General features: G+C 37.5%; 1 protein-coding gene across 1 annotated transcript; it reads right to left on the bottom strand.

Moving 5' to 3' along the window:
• Nucleotides 1-1,851: 1,851 nt before the first annotated feature.
• LOC138429686 (olfactory receptor 4C46-like) lies at nt 1,852-5,231 on the bottom strand. The gene is made up of 2 exons (XM_069571433.1): nt 5,188-5,231; nt 1,852-2,362 (listed from the first exon to the last, which is right to left on the bottom strand). The coding sequence occupies exons 1-2, from the start codon at nt 5,229-5,231 to the stop codon at nt 1,852-1,854; spliced, it is 555 nt and encodes a 184-aa protein (XP_069427534.1).
• Nucleotides 5,232-25,831: the final 20,600 nt, after the last annotated feature.

Here is a 25,831-nt window from a genome sequence, read left to right as displayed (position 1 = left end):
CAAGGTAAAGTATGTGTTCAAAAGATATTGAGTTTATTTTCAATTTATTCCTTATTCCTAGTTTACACAGGAATGAAACCAAATCTTAGTTTTCAAGAGACATATATTTGATTACTTCTCTGAGTCTGAAACAGGTAATGGTAGAAAAAATTTCCTAGTCTGCAATACTACATTTTGCCCAATATTTTATTGAATTTATTCATCTTCTCTTATACTTACATTTATTCATCTAACATTTATCATAAATCAGACATTGTGCCTTGAAGATAATATTATTAGCAAGTAGGTGAATGTTCTACAGAGTATGACTTAATTTGTTTAATACATAGAAATTCCTGTCTGATATTAGATCATTCTTTTACTTGAATCTTCACTCTTTTTGATGGGTTATCAGGATAAGATTGTAACATGAGCAATACAAAGTGATTCTTAATGCAATAAGAAAATTTGGAATATTGTACAACATTCCTTAAATTCCCCTTAAAGTTTAAATGTTCCATTGTTTATCATATATTAATGCGTGTATATGGAATCTAGAAAGAAGGCAAAGATGAACCTATGTGTAAGGTAGGACTAGAGGTGCAGATGTTGAGAATTGATTTGTGGGCACAGTGGAGGAAAGAGGGTCTGGATGGACTTAGAGAATAACATTGAAAATATCATGTGTAAAATAGTTAGAGGAAAGCTGCTGTACAGCACAGAGAGCTCATCTCAGTGCTCTGTGATGACCTAGAGGGGAGTTATGTACCACAGTGTTACATTCCACATACCATATATACATATATATATATATATATATATATATATATATATATATATATATATATATGGACAAAGGATCCTGGTAGGCTACAGTCAACAGGGTAACAAAGAGATGAACATGACTAAAGTGACTTAGCACACACCATGTAAACAATTTCAGCACAGTCCTGGTCTCAATAAATGGTAAGTAGTATCATTATGGTTTTCCAATAGTCATGTGCCCATGTGAGATTTTGACTACAGAGAAGTCTGAGCACTGAAGAATTGATGCTTTCAAACTGTGGTGCTGTAGAAGACTCTTGAGAGTGCCTAGGACTGCAAGGAGATCCAACCAGTCTTTCCTCAAGTAAATCAGCCCTGACTCTTCATCAGAAGGACTAATGCTGAAGCTGAAGCTCCGATATTTTGGCCACTTGGTACAAAGAGCTGACTCATTGGAAAAGATCCTCATGCTTCAAACGAATGAAGACAAAAGGAGAAGGGGAGGCAGATGAGATTCTAGGATAGCATCACCAATTCAACAGACATGAGTCTGAGCAAACTCTAAGAGAGAGTGGAGGACAGAGGAGTCTGGGGTCCTGTAGTCCATGGGGTCTCAAAGAGTCAGAAATGATTTAATGTTATGTTTGTATTGTTGTCTGATGGCATATTTCTGTAGTTAAGAACATGATCTGAGACAGCAGCTAAAAATACGGTTCTTCAATATTTCTGGTTTGGAATTTTACCATTCTATTTGTTTAATCACCTATAAAATGAGGATAATAGCAATGCCTACTTATTTGGATAGTTATGGATATTACTGCTCAATATCAGTGTATTTATTTTTTGTTTTATTAGAATGAATTTATTAAGGCATATGGATAAAGCTAGAAAAACTAAGTCTTAACTTGGCAGAATGTTCCAAACATGAAAAAGTAGTCTCCTTCCAGCTTGTCTCATATTTCATGCATCATTTCTTCTGCCCATTGTGGAATCTATGATTTGTAGTGGCTATTTCCCCCCTTTATCTCAAAGTTCTTTGCTGAAAGCATCAACAATGTCCTTCTGAACTTTGCACCAGGAGAATCAATGCTGGTCTCCGTGTACCTCTTATTTATCACCGGAAATAGATTTTCTATTACACAAATTCCTAATGGCATTTTTCATCTGGGCATTTCTCAAGGTATAGATGAAAGGATTTAACATGGGAGTTATCATAGTGGAGAATACAGCCACTGCTTTATCAATTGGTAAAGAAACTGGAGGTCTCAGATATACAAAAATGCAGGGCACAAGAAGCGTGGTGACAACTGTGATGTGGGAGACGCAAGTGGAGAGGGCCTTGCACCTCGCCTCCAAACTGTGGTTCCTTAGGGAGCGCAGAATGACCACATAGGAGCCCATCAAGAGGATGAAGTTTATAAGACATATGAAACCACTGTTGGCAGCAACAAATAATCCTAGAGTGTGAGTATCAGTGGAGGCAAGATTTAGCAAAGGGTTCAGATCACACAAAAAGTGGTCTATGACGTTAGGGCCACAGAAGGGTAATCTGAAGATGAAAAAGATTTGTATGATTCCATGAAGAAAGCCTCCCACCCATGCCACTCCAATTAGGAGCCTTTACTAGCTGGGCCACTGGGGAAACCCAATAAAATAAACATGTTTCCTAAATCCAATAACATTAAACACACTTTAATGATCAATTGCTGATAAATACACTTTAAAGATCAATTGCTATATGCACAGCATGATTACAGTCTATGTATATTTCTTTCATATAGCAGATGAGAACGAAACAGTAGTTTCGTATTTTTAATAATACTATTTTTAATAGTAAAAATATAGTCGTAATAACAATATTAGTTAAAAGTTGCTGAACATTTACTGTGCTATAAGAGGCCATCCAATACTTTGGCCACCTGTTGTGAAGAGCTGACTCATTTGAAAAGACCCTGACGCTGGGAAAGATTGAAGGCTAGAGGAGAAAGGGATGGCAGAGGATGAGATGATTGGATGGCATCAGCGACTCAATGGACATGAGTTTGAGTACACTCCTGAAGTTGGTGACGGACAGGGAGGCCTGGCGTGCTGCAGTCCATGGAGTCGCAAAGAGTCAGACATGACTGAGAAACTGAACTGAACTGAACTGAAGATATTTCATTATTTAAGCTTCACTAAAAACGTGTGCTTACTAGTATCATTTTTATGCTTATTTTACACATTAGGAAATAGAAGCTTAGAGAAGTTAAGAATTCTATGTAAACTCAGGCAGCTACAAAGAACAGAGTTTAGATTAGTTTAAATTTTGTTTCAAATTCTTAAACCATAACCTATACAATCATTACAATAAACAATGCTAAATTAGTAAACTTTTAAAAATGGAACCAATATAATCATATTTATCTTTATCTTACTTCAGAGACAGTTTTATATATAAATTTAATCAACCTATACAAGGATCAGAGACGTGCACACACAGTATAATTTACTGAAATCCCCAATGTTTATAACTATATGGTATTGCTTTCATCAAAGGTCAATTTTATCTTTTTCTCTTCCCTACCCATATTTCTTTCATCGAAAATTTCCCTATAAAGCATGAACCCACACTCTTCTGCAAAATGTTGCAAATGACTTTGAAACTGACAATCCCATTGGGAGAGCATATTGGTTTGGGAATCAGAAGGTCCAGATTAGAATCTTGCCTTTTCCCACTTGCTACTTGTTAATCTGAGGTGCATTTTTTAGCATCTTAGATTTCTGATTTGCAGTATCAAGTGAGAAGTATAATCCACCTCACCTCCCAGGCTATCATGAAAACTGTTTGAAGAGACCTATGAATGCAAGCACCACACTGTTGGGACACACAGAGGACCTTCCTCACTTGTATGGCTATTTATACACTCAGGATTAGGAGGAATTGATATTTTTGGCAATGATACATCTAAACATTTGACCATACGATAGACTGAGGAAGAATCATCTCCAATTTTACTTTTAAAGAAGTCACAGAGATCCAAATTATATTCAGCATTTGCTCCCAGGAAGTTCTTCATATGCGTGTTTGAACTAAACAAGTGATGATTCATATCATCTAATATTTACATTTATATATATTTTTGTGTGAAATTCATTTGTTTTATTTTCATACTCATGAGTAGTCTTAATTATTTAAAGTCCAATGACAAAATAAGTATATCTGGTGTTAGGGAAAAGGATCTTAACAAATTTCTTAATCTCAGTGAGACTAGTATTTTCTTCTGTCAAATTAGGTTTATGAAATTTATCAAATATCTTTTGAAGAAAGGTGGTGAATGTAAAAGGCTTTACTATTTCATTTGAAAAGTATTAAAACATAACAATTACTATATATGGAAAATAACAACCTTTTCTAATTTACTAACAGAACTATTGAAAAACTTACCTTCTGATCTTAGATGATATTAATGATATTTGAAGGTATTCAGAACTAATTCCATTTTTAAATTGGCCTCCTCTTTGGATAAGAAGCTTTCAATAGGAATGATATGACATACTCAGAAAGAGGCTATTCAGATAATTCAATATCAAGTTGATAAAAGATAAGTAAGTCTTTGGATAGGTTTAAATCTTTTCTTCTAGCCTAAAGACTGAAAATGGTTTCACAGAAAATCTGGGACTTGAATTTAGAATAAATTCACTTAAAATACCAAGGTAAAATGATCTTCCATGAATGATCTGATCCAAAAGCTAGGAGGCAGAATGTGTGGTGGAAATGTATTCAAATGGGTCTTTCCACTTTTGACAAATATTTCTCTGGAAAATATGAACAAGAAAAGGCATTTTCAATTGCACGTGTGGCTATTTACCAAGTTTGCCATGTAGGTTCTAGGACCTGGTTTATAGCTGCAACTTTCTCTCCCAGGAACTAATTATCTGCTTTGATGGAAATATTTTGCCTTAGAAACAGGTATTCTCTAGAGACGTGGTTGGGAAACACTCATTTTGAGTGGGGAATTGGAATCCCTGCATTTAGAGCCAGAATATGTGAGTGTCCTTTCTCTATCTGAACCTGGCTTTCTAAGTAGGCTGACTGTTGTATAAATAACAAGGATGGTGTAATTCCATCAGAGTAATATCTGTGATGTAGTTACCCTGTGAGATCACGTCAGAGAGAAAACTTCCATATATGTGTACTATATATTCCTTATCCATTCATCTATTGATGGACGATTAATTGCTTCTTTGTATTGGCTATTGTAAACAGCACTGCAATGAACACTGGAGTGCATGTATCCTTATGAACCATGCTTTCTCCAGATATATATCCAGGAGTAGGATTGCTAGATCATATGGTAGCTTTATTTTTAGTTTCATTTAATAAAAATCCATATTGTTCTCCATACTGGTTGTATCAATTTGCATTCTCTTCCACAGTGTTGGAGCATTATTTTTTCTCCACACCGTTTCCAGTATTTACTGGTTGTAGATTGTTTGATGATGGTCATTCTGACAGCTGTGAGTTGATGTGTCATTGCAATTTTAATTTGCATTTCTATAATACTTAGCAATGTGTGCATCTTGTCATGTGCCTCCTGGCATCTGTTTATATTGATGAATGTCTATTTAGATCTGCTTTTTCTTTTAATTGAGCTGCATGAGGTATTTGTAAATCTGGAAATCAAATCCTTTGTTAGCTGTATTATTTGCAAATATTTTCTCCCATTCTGTGGGCTTTATTTTATTTATTTACTTTTTTTAGATTTATTTATTTTAATTGGATGCTAATTACTTTACAATATTGTATTGGTTTTGCCATACATCAACATGAATCTGCCATGGGTGTACACATGTTCCCTCCTGAATCCCCCTCCTACCTCCCTCCCTGTACCATCCCTCTGGGTCATCCCAATGCACCAGCCCCAAGCATCCTGTATCATGCATCAAACCTGGACTGGCGATTCATTTCATATATGATATGATACATGTTTCAATGCCATTCTCCCAAATCATCCCACCCTCTCCCTCTCCCACAGAGACCAACAGACTGTTCTATACATCTGTGTTTCTTCTGCTGTCTCGCATACAGTGTCTCGCTGATCACTACCATCTTTCTAAATTCCATATATATGCATTAGTATACTGTATTGGTGTTTTCCTTTCTGGCTCCACTCTGTATAATAGGCTCCAGTTTCATCCGCCTCATTAGAACTGATTCTTTTTAATGGCTGAGTAATACTCCATTGTGTATATGTATCACAGCTTTGTTATCCATTCATCTGCTGATTGATATCTAGGTTGCTTCCACGTCCTGGCTATTATAAACAGTGCTGTGATGAACATTGGTGTACATGTGTCTCTTTAAATTCTGGTTTACTTGGTGTGTATGCCCAGTAGTGGGATTGCTGTGTCATCAGTTCAGTTCAGTTCAGTTCAGCCGCTCAGTCGTGTCCAACTCTTTGAGACCTCATGAATTGCAGCATGTCAGGTCTCCCTGTCCATTATAAGGCAGTTCTATTTCCAGTTTTTTTAAGGAATCTCCACACTGTTTTCCATAGTGGCTGTATTAGTTTTCATTCCCACCAACAGTGTAAGAGGGTTCTCTTTAATCCATACCCTCTCCAGGATTTATTGCTTGTAGACTTTTGGATCGCAGACATTCTGACTGGTGTGAAATGGTACCTGATTGTGGTCTTCATTTGCATTTCTCTGATAATGAGTGATGTTGAACATCTTTTCATGTGGGTGAAATGTCTGTTTGGAGAAAGGTCTGTTTAGTTCTTTGGCCCATTTTTTGATTGGGTCATTTATTTTTCTGGAATTGAGCTGCAGGAGTTGCTTGTATACTTTTGAGATTAGTTGTTTGTCAGTTGCTTCATTTGCTATTATTTTCTCCTATTCTGAAGGCTGTCTTTTCACCTTGCGTATAGTTTCCTTGTTATGCAGAAGCTTTTATTTTAATTAGGTCCCATTTATGTAATTTTGCTTTTATTTCCAATATTCTGGGAGGTGGGTCATAGAGGATCCTGCTGTGATTTATGTCAGAGAGTGTTTTGCCTATGTTCTCCTCTAGGAGTTTTATAGTTTCTGGTCTTACATTTAGATCTTTAATCAATTTTGAATTTATTTTTTCTGTATTGTGTTAGAAAGTGTTCTAGTTTCATTCTTTTACAAGTGGTTGACCAGTTTTCCCAGCACCACTTGTAAAAGGCATTGTCTTTCCTCCATTGTATATTCTAGCCAACTTGTCAAAGATAAGGTGTTCATAGGTGTGTGGATTTAATTTCTGGGCTTTCTATTTTGTTCCACTGATCTATAGTTCTATCTTTGTGCAAGTACCATACTGTCTTGATGACTGTGGCTTTGTAGTAGAGCCTGAAGTCAGGCAGGTTGATTCCTCCAGTTCCATTCTTCTTTCTCAAGATTGATTTGGCTATTAGAGGTTATTTGTATTTCCATAAAAATTGTGAAATTATTTGTTATAGCTCTGTTAAAAATACCATTGGTAGTTTTATAGGGATTGAATTGAAAATATGGATTGCTTTGGGTATACTCATTTTCACTATATTGATATTTCTGATCTATAAACATGGTATATTTCTCCATGTCTGCTTTGATTTCTTTCACCAGTGTTTTATAGTTTTCTATATATAGGTCTTTAGTTTCTTTAGATAGATATATTCCTAAGTATTTTATTATTTGCTTTGCAATGGCGAGTGGAATTGTTTCCTTAATTTCTCTTTCTATTTTCTTATTATTAGTGTATAGGGATGCAAGGGAGTTTTGTGTGTTGATTTTATATCCTGCAACTTTACTATATTCATTGATTAGCTATAATAATTTTCTGGTGGAGTCTTTAGGGTTTTCTATGTAGAGGATCATGTCATCTGCAAACAGTGAGTGTTTTACTTCTTCTTTGCAAATTTGGATTCCTTTTATTTCTTTTTCTGCTCTGATTGCTGTGGCCAAAAACTTCCAGAACTATGTTGAATTGTAGTGGTGGAAGTGGGCACTCTTGACTTGTTCCTGGCTTTAGGGGAAATGCTTTCATTTTTTCACCATTGAGGATAATGTTTGTGGTGAGTTTGTCATACATAGCTTTTGTTATGTTGAGGTATAATGATTCTATTCCTGCTTTCTGGAGAGTTTTTATCATAAATGGATGTTGAATTTTGTCGGAGGCCTTCTCTGCATCTATGGAGATAATCATATGGCTTTTATTTTTTCAATTTGTTAATGTGGTGAATTACATTGATTGATTTGCGGACATTAAGGAATCCTTGCATCCCTGGGATAAAGCCCACTTGGTCATGGTGTATGATCTTTTAAATGTGTTGTTGGATTCTGATTGCTAGAATTTTGTTAAGGATTTTTGAGTTTATATTCATCAGTGATATTGTCCTGTCTTTTTCTTCTTTGTGGCATCTTTGTCAGGTTTTGGTATTAGGGTGATGGTGGCCACATAGAATGAGTTTGGAAGTTTACCTTCCTCTGCAATTTTCTGGAAAAGTTTGAGTAGGATCGATGTTAGCTCCTCTCTAAATTTTTGGTAGAATTCAGCTGTGCAGCCGTCTGTACCTGGGCTTTTGTTTGCTGGAAGATTTCTTTATATATGTATATATATATATATGTATGTATATATATATAATACATATATATATATTTAAAATTTTTATTTTTACTTTATTTTACTTTAAAATACTGTATTGGTTTTGCCATACATTGACATGAATCCACCACGGGTGTACATGCATTCCCAAACATGAACCAACTCCCACCTCCCACCCCATAAGATTTCTCTGGGTCATCTCCCTGCACCAGCCCCAAGCATCCTGTATCGTGCATCGGACATAGACTGGCGATTCATTTCTTACATGATAGTATACATGTTTCAGTGCCATTCTCCCAAATCACCCCACCCTCTCCCTCCCCCTCTGAGTCCAAAAGTCCGTTATACACATCTGTGTCTCTTTTGCTGTCTTGCATACAGGGTCATCATTGCCATCTTTCTAAACTCCATATACATGTGTTAGTATATTGTATTGGTGTTTCTCTTTCTGGTTTACTTCACTTTGTATAATTAGCTCCAGTTTCATAAATCGCATTAGAACTGATTCATATGTATTCTTTTTAATGGCTGAGTAATACTCCATTGTGTATATGTACCACAGCTTTCTTATCCATTCGTCTGCTGATGGACATCTAGGTTGTTTCCATGTCCTGGCTATTATAAACAGTGCTGCGATGAACATTGGGGTACATGTGTCTCTTTCAGTTCTTGTTTCCTCGTTGTGTATGCCCAGCAGTAGGATTGCTGGGTCATAAGGCAGTTCTATTTGCAATTTTTTAAGGAATCTCCACACTGTTCTCCATAGTGACTGTACTAGTTTGCATTCCCACAAACAGTGAAAGAGGGGTCCCTTTTCTCCACACCCTCTCCAGCATTTATTGCTTGCAGACTTTTGGATCGCAGACATTCTGACAGGTGTAAAGTGGTACCTCATTGTGGTTTTGATTTGCATTTTTCTGATAATGAGTGATGTTGAGCATCTTTTTATGTGTTTGTTAGCCATCCATATGTCTTCTTTGGAGAGATGTCAATTTAGTCCTGGTCATTTATTTTTCTGGAATTGAGCTGCAGGAGTTGCTTGCATATTTTTGAGATTAGTTGTTTGTCAGTTGGTTCATTTGCTATTATTTTCTCCCTTTCAGAAGGCTGTCTTTTCACCTTGTGTATATTTTCCTTTGTTGCGAAGAAGCTTTTAATTTTAATTAGATCCCATTTGTTTGTTTTTGCTTTTATTTCCAGCATTCTGGGAGGTGGATCATAGAGGATCCTGCCGTGATTTATGTCGGAGAGTGTTTTGCCTATGTTCTCCTCTAGGAGTTTTATTTTTTCTGGTCTTACATTTAGATCTTTAATCCATTTTGAGTTTATTTTTGTGTGTGGTGTTAGAAAGTGATCTAGTTTCATTCTTTTACAAGTGGTTGACCAGTTTTCCCAGCACCACTTGTTAAAGAGATTTTCTTTACTCCATTGCATAATCTTGCCTCCTCTGTCAAAGATAAATTGTCCATAGGCGTGTGGATTTATCTCTGGGCTTTCTATTTTGTTCCATTGATCTCTATTTCTGTCTTTATGCTGGTACCATACTGTCTTGATGACTGTGGCTTTGTAGTAGAGCCTGAAGTCAGGCAAGTTGATTCCTCCAGTTCCATTCTTCTTTCTCAAGATTGATTTGGCTATACGAGGTGTTTTGTATTTCCATACAAATCTTGAAATTATTTGTTCTAGTTCTGTGAAAAAATATCACTGGTAGCTTGATAGGTATTGCATTGAATTTGTAGATAGCTTTGGGTAGTATACTATTGTTCACTATATTGATTCTTCTGATCCATGAACATGTTTTATTTCTCCATCTATTAGTGTCCTCTTTGATTTCTTTCATCAGTGTTTTTTAGTTTTCTATATATAGGTCTTTAGTTTCTTTAGGTAGATATATTCCTAAGTATTTTATTCTTTTCCTTGCAATGGTGAATGGAATTATTTCCTTAATTTCTTTTCTACTTTCCCATTATTAGTGTATAGGAATGCAAGGGATTTCTGTGTGTTGATTTTATATCCTGCAACTTTACTATATTCATTGATTAGCTCTAGTAATTTTCTGGTGGAGTCTTTAGGGTTTTCTATGTAGAGGATCATGTCATCTGTAAACAGTGAGAGTTTTACTTCTTCTTCTCCAATTTGGATTCCTTTTATTTCTTTTTCTGCTCTGATTGCTGTGGCCAAAACTTCCAGAACTATGTTGAATAGTAGCGGTGAAAGTGGGCACCCTTGTCTTGTTACTGACTTTAGCAGAAATGCTTTCAGTTTTTCACCATTGAGGATATTTGTGGTGGGTTTGCCATATATAGCTTTTATTATATTGAGGTATATTGATTCTATTCCTGCTTTCTGAAGAGTTTTTATAATAAATGGATGTTGAATTTTGTCAAAGGCCTTCTCTGCATCTATTGAGATAATCATATGGCTTTTATTTTTGAATTTGTTAATGTGGTGAATTACATTGATTGACTTGTGGATACTGAAGAATCCTTGCATCCCTGGGATAAAGCCCACCTGGTCATGGTGCATGATCTTTTAAATGTGTTGTTGGATTCTGATTGCTAGGATTTTGTTAATGATTTTTGCATCTATGTTCAACAGTGATATTAGCCTGTAGTTTTCTTTTTTTGTGGCATCTTTGTCAGGTTTTGGTATTAGGGTGATGGTGGCCTCGTAGAATGAGTTTTGAAGTTTACCTTCCTCTGCAGTTTTCTGGAAGAGTTTGAGTATGATCGATGTTAGCTCCTCTCTAAATTTTTAGTAGAATTCAGCTGTGAGGCCATCTGGACCTGGGCTTTTGTTTGCTGGAAGATTTCTGATTACAGTTTCAATTTCCGTGCTTGTGATGAGTCTGTTAAGATTTTCTATTTCTTCCTGGTTCAGTTTTGGAAAGTTGTACTTTTCTAAGAATTTGTCCATTTCTTCCACGTTGCCCATTTTATTCGCATATAATTGCTGATAGTAGTCTCTTATGATCCTTTGTATTTCTGTGTTGTCTGTTGTGATCTCTCCATTTTCATTTCTAATTTTATTGATTTGACTTTTCTCCCTTTGTTTCTTGATGAGTCTGGTTAATGGTTTGTCAATTTCATTTATCCTTTCAAAGAACCAGCTTTTGGCTTTGTTGATTTTTGCTATGGTCTCTTTTGTTTCTCTTGCATTTGTTTTTGCCCTAATTTTTAAAGATTTCTTTCCTTCTGCTAACTCTGGGGTTCTCCATTTCGTCCTTTTCTAATTGTTTTAGGTGTAGAGTTAGGTTATTTATTTGAGTTTTTTTTTTTTTTTTCTTATTTCTTGAGGTAAGCCTGTATTGCTATGAACTTTCCTCTTAGTACTGATTTTGTAGTGCCCCACAGGGTTTGGTGTGCTGTGTTTTCATTTTCTTTAGTTTCTATGCAAATTTTGATTTCTTTTTTGCTTTCTTCTGTGACTTGTTGGTTATTCAGAAGCGTGTTGTTCAGCCTCCATATGTTCGAATTTTTAATAGTTTTTTCTCCTGTAATTGAGATCTAATCTTAATACATTATGGTCAGAAAAGTTGCTTGGAATGATTTCAATTTTTTTGAATTTATCAAGGTCAGATTTATGGCCCAGGTTGTGATCTATCCTGGAGAAGGTTCCGTGAGCACTTGAGAAAAAGGTGAAATTCATTGTTTTGGGGTGAAATGTCCTATAGATATCAATTAGGTCTAACTTGTCTATTGTATCATTTAAAGTTTGCGTTTCTTTGTTAATTTTCTGTTTAGTTGATCAGTCCATAGGTGTGAATGGGGTATTAAAGTCTCCCACTATTATTGTGTTATTGTTAATTTCCCCTTTCATACTTGTTAGCATTTGTCTTACATATTGTGTTGCTCCTATATATAATAATATATAATTATTATACATTCTTTTTGGATTGATCCTTTGATCATTATGTAGTGCCCTTCTTTGTCTCTTTTCACAGCCTTTGTTTTAAAGTCTATTTTATCGGATATGAGTATTGCCACTCCTGCTTTCTTTTGGTCTCTATTTGCGTGGAATATCTTTTTCCAGCCCTTCACTTTCAGTCTGTATGCGTCCCTTATTTTGAGGTGGGTCTCTTGTAAGCAGCATATAGAGGGGTCTTGTTTTTGTGTGAATTCAGCCAGTCTTTGCCTTTTGGTTGCGGCATTCAACCCATTTACATTTAAGGTAATTATTGATAAGTATGATCCCGTTACCATTTACTTTATTGTTTTGGGTTCGGGTTTATATGCCCTTTTTGTGTTTCCTGTCTAGAGAATATCCTTTAGCATTTGTTGGAGAGCTGGTTTGGTGGTGCAGAATTCTCTCAGCTTTTGCTTGTCTGTAAAGCTTTTGATTTCTCCTTCGTATTTGAATGAGATCCTTTCTGGGTACAGTAATCTGGGCTGTAGGTTATTTTCTTTCATCACTTTAGGTATGTCTTGCCATTCCTTTCTGGCCTGAAGAGTTTCTATTGAAAGATCAGCTGTTATCCTTATGGGATCCCTCTTGTGTGTTATTTGTTGTTTTTCCCTTGCTGCTTTTAATTGTTTTTCTGTGTGTTTGAACTTTGTTAATTTGATTAATATGTGTCTTGGGGTGTTTCACCTTGGGTTTGTCCTATTTGGAACTCTCTGTGTTTCTTGGACTTGGGTGATTATTTCCTTCCCCATTTTAGGGAAGTTTTCAACTATTATCTCCTCAAGGATTTTCTCATGGTCTTTCTTCTTGTCTTCTTCTTCTGGGACTCCTATAATTCAAATGTTGGAGCGTTTCATATTGACCTGGAGGTCTCTGAGATTGTCCTCATTTATTTTAATTCATTTTTCTTTTTTCCTCTCTGATTCATTTATTTCTACCATTCTATCTTCTATTTCACTAATCCTATCTTCTGCCTCTGTTATTCTGCTATTTGTTACCTCCAGAGTGTTTCTGATCTCATTTATTGGGTTATTCATTGTATACTGACTCTTTTTTAATTCTTATAGGTTCTTGTTAAACCATTCTTGCATCTTCTCAATCCTTGTCTCCAGGCTATTTATCTGTGATTCCATTTTGATTTCAAGATTTTGGATCATTTTCACCATCAATATTCAGAATTATTTCTCAGGTAGATTCCCTATTTCTTCCTCTTTTGTTTGGTTTGGTGGGCATTTCTCCTGTTCCTTTACCTGCTGAGTATTCCTCTGTCTCTTCATCTTGGTTATATTGCTGCGTTTGGGGTGGCCTTTCTATATTCTGGTAATTTGTGGAGTTCTCTTTATTATGGAGCTTCTTCAATGAGGCTGGGGTTGTATCAGTGGTTTGTCAGTGTTTCCTGATTAGGGAGGCTTGTGTTGGAGTTCTGGTGGGTGGAGTTGGGTTTCTTCTCTCTGGAGTGCAATGGAGTGACCAGTAATGGGTTATGAGATGTCAATGGTTTTGGAGTAACTTTGAGCTGCCTGTATATTGAAGCTCAGGAGTGTGTTCCTGTGTTGCTGGAGAATTTGCATGGTATGTCTTGCTCTGGAACTTGTTGGCCCTTGGGTGGAGCTTGGTTTCAGTGTAGGTATGAAGGCGTTTGATGAGCTCCTATTGATTAATGATCCCTGGATTCCGGAGTTCTCTGATGTTCTCATGCTTTGGACTTAAGCCTCCTGCTTCTGGTTTTTTAGTTTTATTTTTACAGTAGCGTCAGGCCTTCTCCATCTATACTGCACTGATGATAAGACATCTAGGTTAAAGATGAAAAGTTTCTCCACATTGAGGGACTCCCAGAGAGGTTCACTGAGTTTCATGGAGAAGAGAAGAGGGAGGGGGTAGTTAGAGGTGAGTGGAATGAGATGAGTTGGGATCAAAAGAGGAGAGAGCAAGCTAGCCAGTAATTACTTCCTTATGTGTGCTCACCTTTCTGGACCACTCAGAGGTATTCATGGAGTTATACAGGGAAGAGGAGAGGGAGGAAGTAGACAGAGGTGGCCAGGAGGATAAAAGAGGGAAATGAAAAGGAGAGAGACAAACTCAGCCAGTAACCAGTTCCTTAGGTGTTCTCCTGTCTGGAACACACAGAGATTCACAGATTTGGATTGAGAAGAGAAGGGGGAGGGAGGAGACAGAGGCGACCTGGGGGAGAAAAAGGAGAGTCCAAAGGAGGAGAGAGCGGTCAAGCCAGCAATCTCGCTCTCAGATAAAATTGGGTAGTGAAGTTTGGGTTTTTAAATGTACAAAATTGACAACAAAAAAAACCAAAAAGCAAAGATTAAAAATCTAGAGTAGAGGTTGGATTTTCAAAAATACAATATTAAAGAAAAGAAGAAGGAAAAAAGAAAAAAAAAAAACAAAAACAAAAAAGAAAACCAAAAAAAATGAAGCCACAAGAATTATTAAAAAAAAACAACAACAACAACCACACAAAGACTATATATGGTTTTTGCTTTAAAAAATAGAGTCTTTTTTTTGAAACATAATAGTGGTTTATAGAAATAAAAATTAGAGGAGAAATAGAGGACTTAACAATTTTAAAAATTTAGGGGAAAAAAAAAAGAAGAAAAAGAAAAGAAGAAAAAACAACACAACAGCATCAACAACAACAAGCAAAAAAAAAAAAGAAAAAGAAAAAAAAGAATGATTGTAAAAATAGTAAAGATATATCTGGCCCTTTCTCTGGTGTTGTGGGCAGTGTGGGGTCACTTCTAAGGCAGTTCCCTCTGTTTAACTTCTGTTTGCTGGTTTCTTCAGTGTCTGATTTCCATCCTGACACAAGGGGCCGGTGGTGGACACTTTTTTTTTTTTTTTTAGGCTCACTTGTTCAGTCGCGCTGTGGGGAGGGAGGAATGCTGCAAACAAATAACACTGTCATGTGCATGCAGTGTCTCAGCCCCACTGGACCTGTCCCTTCTCACAGCGCACAAACTGCTCTGGCTCTACGTTGCTCAGCTGGGAACCATCTGAGGCCAGCCCTAGGCTGTGTGCACCTCCCCGGTATAAGCCCCTCAGGTTTGGCACTCAGGTAGACTGCAGAGGTGCAGATTCGGTTGGGACTGCGTTTTGTGCCCTTCCCAGATCCGAGTAGCTCCGGTGTTTGGCGAGCGTGGTTGCTGCAACTTGTCACCTTTCCTGTCTCTGCTGCTCAGTTTTCTGGGTGGACCGCTGGCACCCCTTGTGAGGCAGATGCTGACCTTCCAGAACCCCCAGAAGTCTTAGCAAAGAAGCCTGCTTGCAGTTTGGTAGGTGAAGTCTCTCCGGGGCTGCGATTGCCCGTTTCCAGCCCTTATAGCTCTGGCTGCCTGTCTCCGGCGGGAGCTGGTCTGCAGCCAGCTATTTCTGTTCCATCCTTTGTTCTATGCATGGTCCTGGCGGTGTCTTATGTTTGAGCTTTTCACGTGGTAGCTATCCCACAGTCTGGTTTGCTAGCCCAAGTTAGTTCGTTCTGGTTATGCATGGGGTGTTCCTGCCCGATTTTTACAAAGCATTGAAGCCGCGCCTCCTGCACCTCCCTGCCCTGCCCCCACTTGCTAGTGGCGGATGCAGGCGTCTGTGCTGCTTTTCCTCTGGGGGAGTTACTGTTGGGCTTGTAATCTGTTGGTTTTAATTATTTATTTATTTTTCCTTCCTGTTATGTTGCCCTTTGTGCTTCCAAGGCTTGCCACATACTTGGCAAGTGTTTCCTGGTGTTTGGAAACCTCTCTTCCTAAAATTCCCTTCCTGGGATGGGCTTCCCTTCCCAAGATGGAGCTCCCTCCCCCCTCCTTTGTCGCATTTTTTGTCTTTTATATTTTTTCCTACATGATTTTGAAGATAATGATCTGCTTTTCTGGGTGCCTGATGTCCTCTGCCAGCATTCAGAAGTTGTTTTGTGGAGGTTGCTCAGCGTTGAAATGTTCTTATGAGGAATTTGTGAGGGAGAAAGTGGTATCCCCGTCCTATTCCTCCACCATCTTAGGACCGCTCCTGGAAGATTTCTGATTACAGTTTCAATTTCTGTGCTTTTGATGGGTCTGTTAAGATTTTCTATTTCTTCCTGGCTCAGTTTTAAAAGTTGTACTTTTCTAAGAATTTGTCCATTTTTTCCCAAGTTGTCCGTTTTATTTGCATATAATTGCTGATAGTAGTTTCTTATGTTCCTTTGTATTTCTGTGTTTTCTGTTGTGATCTCTCCATTTTCATTTCTGATTTTATTGATTTGATTTTTCTCCCTTTTTTCTTGATGAGTCTGATTAATGGTTTGTCAATTTTATTTATCCTTTCAAAGAACCAACTCTTGGCTTTGTTGTTTTTTGCTATGGTCTCTTTTGCTTGGTTTGCATTTATTTTTGCCCTAATTTTTTAAGATTTCTTTCCTTCTACTAACCCTGGTGTTCTTCATTTCTTCCTTTTCTAGTTGCTTTAGGTGTAGAGTTAGGTTATTTATTTGACTTTTTTCTTGTTTCTTGAATTATGCCTCTATTGTATGAACCTTCCCCTTAGCACTGCTTTTACAGTGTCCCACTGGTTTTGCGTTATTGTGTTTTCATTTTCATTCATTTCTATGCATATTTTGATTTCCTGTTTTATTTCTTCTGTGATTTGTTGGTTATTCAGCAGCGTGTTGTTCAGCCTCCATATGGTGGAATCTTTAATAATTTTTCTTCTGTAATTGAGATCTAATCTTACTGCATTGTGGTCAGAAAAGATGTTTGGAATGATTTCAATTTTTTTGAATTTACCAAGGTTAGATTTATGGGCCAGGATGTGATCTATCCTTGAGAAGGTTCTGTGTGTGCTTGAGAAAAAGGTGAAATTCATTGTTTTGGGGTGAAATGTCCTATAGATATCAATTAGATGTAGCTGGTCTATCGTGTCATTTAGAGTTTGTGTTTTCTTGTTAATTGTCTATTTAGTTGATCTATCCATAGGTGTGAGTGGGGTATTAAAGTTTCCCACTATTATTGTGTTATTGTTAATTTCCCCTTTCATATTTGTTAGCATTTGTCTTACATATTGCAGTGCTCCCAAGTTGGGTGCATATATATTTATAATTGTTAATATCTTCTTCTTGAATTGATCCTTTGACCATTATATAGTGTCCTTCTTTGTCTCTTTTCACACCCTCTGTTTTAAAGTCTGTTTTATCTGATATGAGTATTGCTACTCCTGCTTTCTTTTTGTCTCTATTTGCTTGGAATACCTTTTTCCAGCCATTCACTTTCAGTCTGTATGTGTCCCGTTTTGAGGTGGGTCTCTTGTAGACAACATATATAGGGGTCTTGTTTTTGTATCCATTAAGCCAGTCTTTGTCTTTTGTTTGGGACATTCAACCCGTTTATGTTTAAGGTATCATTGATAATTATGATCCCATTGCTATTTACTTTATTGTTTTGGGTTCAGGTTTATACACCCTTTTTTTTGTTTCCTGTCTAGAGAATATCCTTTAGCATTTGTTAGAGAGCTGGTTTGGTGGTGCTGAATTCTCTAAGCTTTTACTTGTCTGTAAAGCTTTTGATTTCTCCTTCGTATTTGAATGAGAGCCTTACTGGGTACAGTAATCTAGGCTGTAGGTTATTTTTTTTTTCCATCAGTTTAAGTATGTCCTGCCATTCCCTTCTGGCCTGAAGAGTTTCTATTGAAAGATCAGCTGTTATCCTTATGGGAATCCCCTTGTATGTTATTTGTTGTTTTTCCCTTGCTGCTTTTGATATTTGTTCTTTGTGTTTGATCTTTGTTAATTTGATTAATATGTCTCTTGAAGTATTTTGCCTTGGGTTTATCCTGTTTGGGACTCTCTGGGTTTCTTGGACTTGGGTGATTATTTCCTTCCCCATTTTAGGAAAGTTTTCAACTATTATCTCCTCAAGTATTTCCTCATGGTCTTTCTTTTTGTCTTCTACTTCTGGGACTCCTATGATTTGAATTTTGGGACATTCAACATTGGTCTGGAGGTCTCTGATATTGTCCTGGTTTCTTTTAATTCATATTTCTTTTTTCCTCTCTGATTCATTTATTTCTACCATTCAATCTTCTACTTCACCAATCCTATCTTCTGCCTCCGTTATTCTACTATTTGTTCCCTCCAGAGTGTTTTTGATCTCATTTATTGCATTATTCATTATATACTGACTCTTTTTTATTTCTTCTAGGTCCGTGTTAAACCATTCTTGCATCTTCTCAATCCTTGTCTCCAGGCTATTTATCTGTGATTTCATTTTGATTTCAAGATTTTGGATCATTTTCACTATCATTATTCAGAATTCTTTATCAGGTAGATTCCCTATCTCTTCCTCTTTTGTTTGATTTGGTGGGCATTTATTCTTTTCCTTTACCTGCTGCATATTCCTGTCTTTACATCCAGTTTATATTGATGTGTTTGGTGGTTTTTCTGTATTCTGGCAGTTTGTGGAGTTCTCTTTATTGTGGAGTTTCCTCATTGTGGGTGGGTCTATATGAGCGGGTTGTCAAGGTTTCCTGGTTAGGTAATCTTGTATCAGTGTTCTGGTGGGTGGAGCTGGATTTCTTCTCTCTAGTGTGCATGAAGTGTCCAGTAATGAGTTATGAGATGTCAATGGGTTTGGAGTGACATTGGGCAGCCTGTATATTGAAGCTCAGGGCTATGTTCCTGTGTTTCTGGAGAATTTATATGGTATGTCTTGCTCTGGAACTTGTCGGCCCTTGGGTGATGCTTGTTTTCAGTGTAGATATGGAGGCATTTAATGAGCACCTGTTGATTAAAGTACCTTGGAGTCAGGAGTTCTCTGGTGTTCTCAAGATTTGGACTTATACCTCCTGCTTCTAGTTTTCAGTCTTATTTTTACAGTAGCCTCAAGACTTCTCCATCTATATAGCACCATTGATAAAACATATAGGTTAAAGATGAAAAGTTTTTCCACAGTGAAGGATACCCAGTGTGGTTCACAAAGTTACATGGAGAAGAGAAGAGGGAGGAGGATGTTAGAAGTGACCAGAATGAGATGAGGTGGAATCAAAAGAGGAGAGAGCAAGGTAGCCAGTAATCACTACCTTATGTGCGCTCCACAGTCTGGACCACTCAGAGGTGTTCTCAGAGTTATACAGAGAAGAGGAGAGGGAGGAAGGAGACAGAGGTGGCCAGGTGCATAAAGGGGGGAATTAAAAGGAGAGAGACAGATCCAGCCAGTAATCAGTTCCCTAAGTGTTTTCCACTGTCTGGAACACACAAGGAGATTCACAGAGTTGAGTAGAGAAAAGAAGCGGGAGGGAGGAGATAGAGACCACCTGGGGGAGAAAAAGAAGAATCCAAAGGGAGAGAGCAGACAAGCCAGTAATCTTGCTCCCAAGTAAAAGTGGGTACTGAAGATTGGGTTCTTCAAGGTGCAAAATAGATAACAAATACCAAAAAGCAAAGATTAAAAATCTGGAGTAGAGGTTGGATTTTCAAAAATACAATATTAAAGAAAAGAAAAAAAAGTCACACACACACACACACACACACACACATGCAGTTTGCTTTAAAAAAAATAAGGTCTTTTATTTCAAAATTTAAAAAAAATAAAAATGATAGTAAAAGTAGTACAAATATATCTAGGACTTTCTCTGATGTTGTGGGCAGTGTGGAGTCAGTCATTTTCGGATAGTTCCTTGGTCCCTTCTTATGTAGTTGATACTTTCTACATGGTTTTAATATATTGCACCTGTCACTTCCAAGGAGGTTCCCTCTGTTTTAGCTTCTTCTGTTTGCTGGTCTCTTCAGAGTCTGATTTTCACCCTGACACAAGGGGGCGGTGGTGGACACTTTTTTAGGCTCACTTGTTCAGTCGTGCTGTGGGGAGGGAGGGACGTTGCAAACAGATAACACTGGCATGTGCGTGCAGTATCTCGGCCACACTGGGCCTGCCCCCACTCACGGCGCATGTGCCCTCCCTACCCACACTGCTCAGGCCCTAAGTTGCTCTGCTGGGAACCGTCCAAGGCCAGCCCTCAGCTGCATGTACCTCCCAGGTCTAAGTTGCTCAGGTTTAGGCACACAGGTAATCCTCAGAGGCACAGACTCGGTTGGGCCTGCATTTTGTGCCCTTCCCAGGCCCAAGCAGCTCAGGTGACCAGGTGTTTGCCGAGTGCAGTCACTGCGACTTATCACCTCCCCAATCCTTGCTGCTCAGTTTTCTGGGTGTACAACTGGCCCACCTTCTCAGGCAGATGTTGACCATCCAGAACCCCAAGAAGTCTTAGTTAGCAAAGAAACCTGCTTGCAGTTTGGTAGAAAATGCCTCTCTGGGGCTGCAATTGCCCCCTTCCAGTTCTGGCTGTCTGTCACTGGAGGGGGATGGTCTGCATCTGTCTAGCTCTGTTCAATCCTTTGTTTTGTGAGCAGGCCTGATTGTGTCTTAGGTTAGGGCTTTTCGCATGGTAGCTATCCCACAGTCTGGTTTGTTAGCCCAAGTTAGTTCCCTCAGATTGCCCGTGGGGCATTTAGGACCTGCCCTTACTCTAAGCAATGCAGCCCATGCCTCAGTGTCCAGCCCCCACTTGCTATTGGCAGGTGCAGGCATCTGTACTGCTTCTCCACTGGGGGAGTTACTGTTGGGCACTTAATCTGTGGGTTTTAATTATTTATTTATTTTTCATCCAAGTTATGTTGCCCTCTGTGTTTCCAAGGCTCGCTACAGACTGGGCAGTGAGAGTGTTTCCTGGTGTTTGGAAACTTCTTTCTTTTTAAGACCCCCTTCCCGGGATGGAGCTCTGTTTCTACCTCTTTTGTCTCTCATTTTGTCTTTTATATTTTTTCCTACCTCCTTTTGAAGTCAATGGGCTGCTTTTCTGGGTGCCCAATGTCCTCTGCCAGCATTCAGAAGTTGTTTTGTGGAATTTACTCAGCGTTTAAATGTTCTTTTGATGAATTGATGGGGGGAGAAAGTCATCTCCCCGTCCTATTCCTCCACAATCTTAGGACCGCCCCTTCTATTTTGTTTTGTTTATGGTTTCTTTCTCCATGAAAAAGCTTTTAATTTAATTAGGTACTCTTCTTTATTCTTATTTTTTATTTCTTACTCTAGGAGATGGATTGAAAATTATTTTGTTCTAATTTATATTAGACAGTATTCTGCCAATATTTTCTAAGTTTTAGAGTATCTTATGTTAGTTTAGGTCTTTAATCCATTTTAAGTGTGTGTGTGTTGTTGGACGGAGAAGGCAATGGCACCCCACTCCAGTACTCTTGCCTGGAAAATCCCATGGATGGAGGAGCCTGGTAGGCTGCAGTCCATGCGTCACTGAGAGTCAGACATGACTGAGCGACTTCACTTTCACTTTTCACATTCATATATTGGAGAAGGAAATGGCAACCCACTCCAGTGTTCTTGCCTGGAGAATCCCAGGGATGGGGGAGCCTGGTGGGCTGCCATCTATGGGGTCACACAGAGTCGGACAGGACTGAAGTGACTTAGCAACAGCAGCAGCAGTGATGTTGGACGTTTTCTCATTTCATTCTTTTACATAAAGGTGTTCAATTTTCCCAGCATTATTTATTGAAGAGATTGTCTTATTTCCATTGCCTCCTTTGTTGCAGACTAATTGACCATATGTGCCTGAGTGGGCTTTGTAGCGTAATCTAATCAGTGAGCTTGTTTCCTTTAGCTCTATTTTTCTCTCTCAAAATTGCTTTTGGTATTCAGTATCTTTTGTGTTTCCATAAAATTTTTAAGATTTTTTTTGGTTCTAGTTCTGTAAAAAATGTTTTGATTGGGATTGCATTGAATCTGTAGATTGCCTTATGTAGTATAGTCATTTTGATAATACTGGTTCTTCCAAATCAAGAACGTGATATCTCTTTCCGTCTATGTGTTATCTTCAATTTCTTTCATCAGTGTCTTATAGTTTTCAGTGCACAGGTCTTTACCCTCCTTATCAAAAAGAACAAAATATCTGGGAATAAACTTGCCTATGCAGGCAAAAGAACTGTACACACAGTTTTGTTTATGGGAGCTTAATAGTGGGTCCTGAATTTAGGTATAATATGTTCTACCATAATCATTTTTTAGAAAGTGGTTTTATAGGTTCCTTTAAATTTGTATGTTTATGTAAAAAATTCAAAATAGACTTGTCAGTTTCTTCAAATAGCCTATGAGATATTTATTGGAATTATATTGACATTATAATACTTGATTGCTTCCCTGGTGGTTCAGAGTTTAAAACGTCTACCTTCAATGTGGGAGACTCAGATTCGATCCCTGGGTTGGGAAGATCCCCTGGAGAAGGAAATGGCAACCCACTCCAGTAAAACACTGAATCTGTTAATCATCAATATATCATATCTTTCCCTTTATTGATGTATTTGCTTTCTATCAGTAGTGTTTTCTGGTTTATATATAAAACTCTTTAATATATTTTAAAATGTCTTTCAAATATCACATTTTAGTAGTATATTAATATAATTTTCTTTCTAATTTCTATCTATTGCTTTCATAGAAATAAATTTGACATACTGTGTTGACTTTCTAGCCTGTACTCTTATTGAATTAACTGATTAGATCTATTAGATGTTCTGTAGAGCCCTTAGCGTTTTCTGAGCTCCCCTGGTGGCTCAGATGGTAAAGAATCTTCTTGCAATGGAGGAGACACGAATTCAATTCCTGGGTCAGGAAGATTCCCTGGAGAAGGGAATGGAAACCCTCTCCAGTATTCTTGCCTCTAGAATTCCATGGCCAGAGGAGCCTGGTGGACAACAGTCCATGGGATCACCTAGAGTCAGAGACAACTGAGTGAGTAACATTTTCACGTTCACGTTAGCATTTTCTATCTATATAATTATGTACATTGATGTTTTTTATAATATTGTTTCTTCTTTTCTAATCTGTATCCTGTTTTTTTTTGTTGTTGTTGTTTGTTTGTTTTAAATTTAATGACTAGAATTTGGTGTACAATGCAGAACAAAAATTAGGAGAGGACAGACATGTCTTGTTTCCAGTCTTAGAATTCAGTTAGGTATGATAATAGATATAGATATTATTCAGTTACTCTCTCAGATTGAATCAATTCCTCTCATCCTCCATTTTCTTATATTTTTATACATAAATTTAAATTGAAAGTTTTCAATTTGCATGCATCTATCAAACTGGTCATGAGATTCTTCTCCTTTATTCTTTTAATTTAGTGAATATCATTGATTAATTTTTGAAAGTTAAACTGTTTTACTACTGGAATAGATTATATAGTCATGTTGAAAAATTACTTTTTAAAATGACGAAACTCATTCATTGGTATGTTGCTTAAAATGTTCATAATGTATATATTTTATATTCTTTCTTATAATGCAACTTGACAAGTAGGCGATGGTAATTTCATAAAATAATGTGCTGAGAATTCTCTATTTTCTGAAATAATTTCTTTAGAATTTGTGTTACTTATTTTAAAAATGTTTCGTGAAATTCAAAAGCTGAATTTATTGGGCATGGAATGATTTTTAGACTAATTTTAAGTACACATTTAACACATTTAATGTACTCAAATATCATAAAACTATTCATTTAAAAATTCTTAAGTTAGACTTTATAATAATTTTATGATAAATTAGATTTTATTTGTCCAATTATCTGGCTTTTAAATTTCTTCATGGTATTTCCTACTCTCCTGTTAATTTTACATAAATTTGAAAAGAAATATATCTAGATATACCTGTAAAGATTTTACTCCTTTCCAGAAATTTCAATTTGTTATTAATTCAATTTCATTTACTTAAAAATATGTATTGGTGGTTATTATTAAGGCAAAATTCATTTTTTGGCTCTTTATTTTATTTTATTTTTATTTTTTGCTTTACAGTATTGTATTGGTTTTGCCATACATTGACATTAATCCACCATGGGTGTACATGCCTTCCCAATCCTGAACCCCCCTCCCACCACCCTCCCCATATCATCTCTCTGGGTCATCCCAGTGCACCAGCCCCAAGCATCCTGTATCCAGTATTAAACCTAGACTGGCGATTCGTTTCTTACATGATAGTATACATGTTTCAATGCCATTCTCCCAAATCATCCCACCGTCTCCCTCTCCCACAGAATCAAAAAGTCTGTTCCATGCATCTGTGTCTCTTTTGCTGTTTCGCATACAGGGTTATCATTCGGTTCAGTTCAGTTCAGTCACTCGGTCATGTCTGACTCTGTGACCCCATGAATCGCAGCACACCAGGCCTCCTTGTCCATCACCAACTCCCGGAGTTCACTCAGACTCATGTTCATTGAGTCGATGATGCCATCCAGCCATCTCATCCTCTGTCGTCCCCTTCTCCTCCTGCCCTCAATCCCTCCCAGCATTGGCATCTTTTCCAATGAGTCAACTCTTTGCATGAGGTGGCCAAAGTACTGGAGTTTCAGCTTCAGCTTCATTCCCTCCAAAAATATCCCAGGCCTGATCTCCTTTGGAATGGAATGGTTGGATCTCCTTGTGGTCCAAGGGACTCTCAAGAGTCTTCTCCAACACCACAGTTCAAACGCATCAATTCTTAGACCATCATTCTAAATTCCATATATATGTGTTAGTATACTGTATTGGTGTTTTTCTTTCTGGCTTACTTCACTCTGTTTAATCAGCTCCAGTTTTATCCACCTCCTTAGAACTAATTCAAATGTATTATTTTTAATGGCTGAGTAATACTCCATTGTGTATATATATCACAGCTCTCTTATCCATTCATCTGCTGATGGACATCAAGGTTTCTTTCATGTCCAGGCTATTATAAACAGTGCTGCGAGGAACATTGGGGTACACGCATCTCTTTCTATTCTGGTTTCCTCGGTGTGTATACCCAGCAGTGGGATTGCTGGGTCATAAGGCAGTTCTAGTTCCAGTTTTTTAAGGAATCTCCACACTGTTTTTCATAGTGACTGTACTAGTTTGCATTCCCACCAACAGTGTACGAGGGTTCCCTTTTCTCCACACCCTCTCCAGCATTTATTGCTTGCAGACTTTTGGATTGCTGCCATTCTGACTGGTGTGAAATGGTACCTCATTTAGGTCTTGGTTTGCATTTCTCTGATAATGAGTGATGTTGAACATCCTTTCATGTGTTTGTTAGCCATCCGTATGTCTTCTTTGGAAAAATGTCTATTTAGTTCTTTGGCCCATTTTTTGATTGGGGCATTTATTTTTCTGGAATGGAGCTGCAGGAGTTGCTTGTATATTTTTGAGATTAGTTGTTTGTCAGTTGCTTCATTTGCTATTATTTTCTCCCATTCAGAATGCTGTCTTTTCACCTTGCTTATTATTTCCTTCGTTGTTCAGAAGCTTTTAATTTTAATTAGATTCCCATTTTTTAATTTTTGCTTTTATTTCCAGTATTCTGGGAGGTGGGTCATAGAGGATCCTGCTGTGATTTATGTCAGAGAGTGTTTTGCCTATGTTCTCCTCTAGGAGTTTTATAGTTTCTGGTCTTACGTTTAGATCTTTAATCCATTTTGAGTTTATTTTTCTGTATGGTGTTAGAAAGTGTTCTAGTTTCATTCTTTTACGAGTGGTTGACCAGTTTTCCCAGCACCACTTGCTAAAGAGACTGTCTTTAATCCATTGTTTATTCTTTCCTCCTTTGTCGAA

Source organism: Ovis canadensis, chromosome 24 (assembly GCF_042477335.2).
Source record: "Ovis canadensis isolate MfBH-ARS-UI-01 breed Bighorn chromosome 24, ARS-UI_OviCan_v2, whole genome shotgun sequence".
NCBI lineage: Eukaryota > Metazoa > Chordata > Mammalia > Artiodactyla > Bovidae > Ovis > Ovis canadensis.
This window is presented reverse-complemented; position numbering and strand designations above follow the sequence as displayed.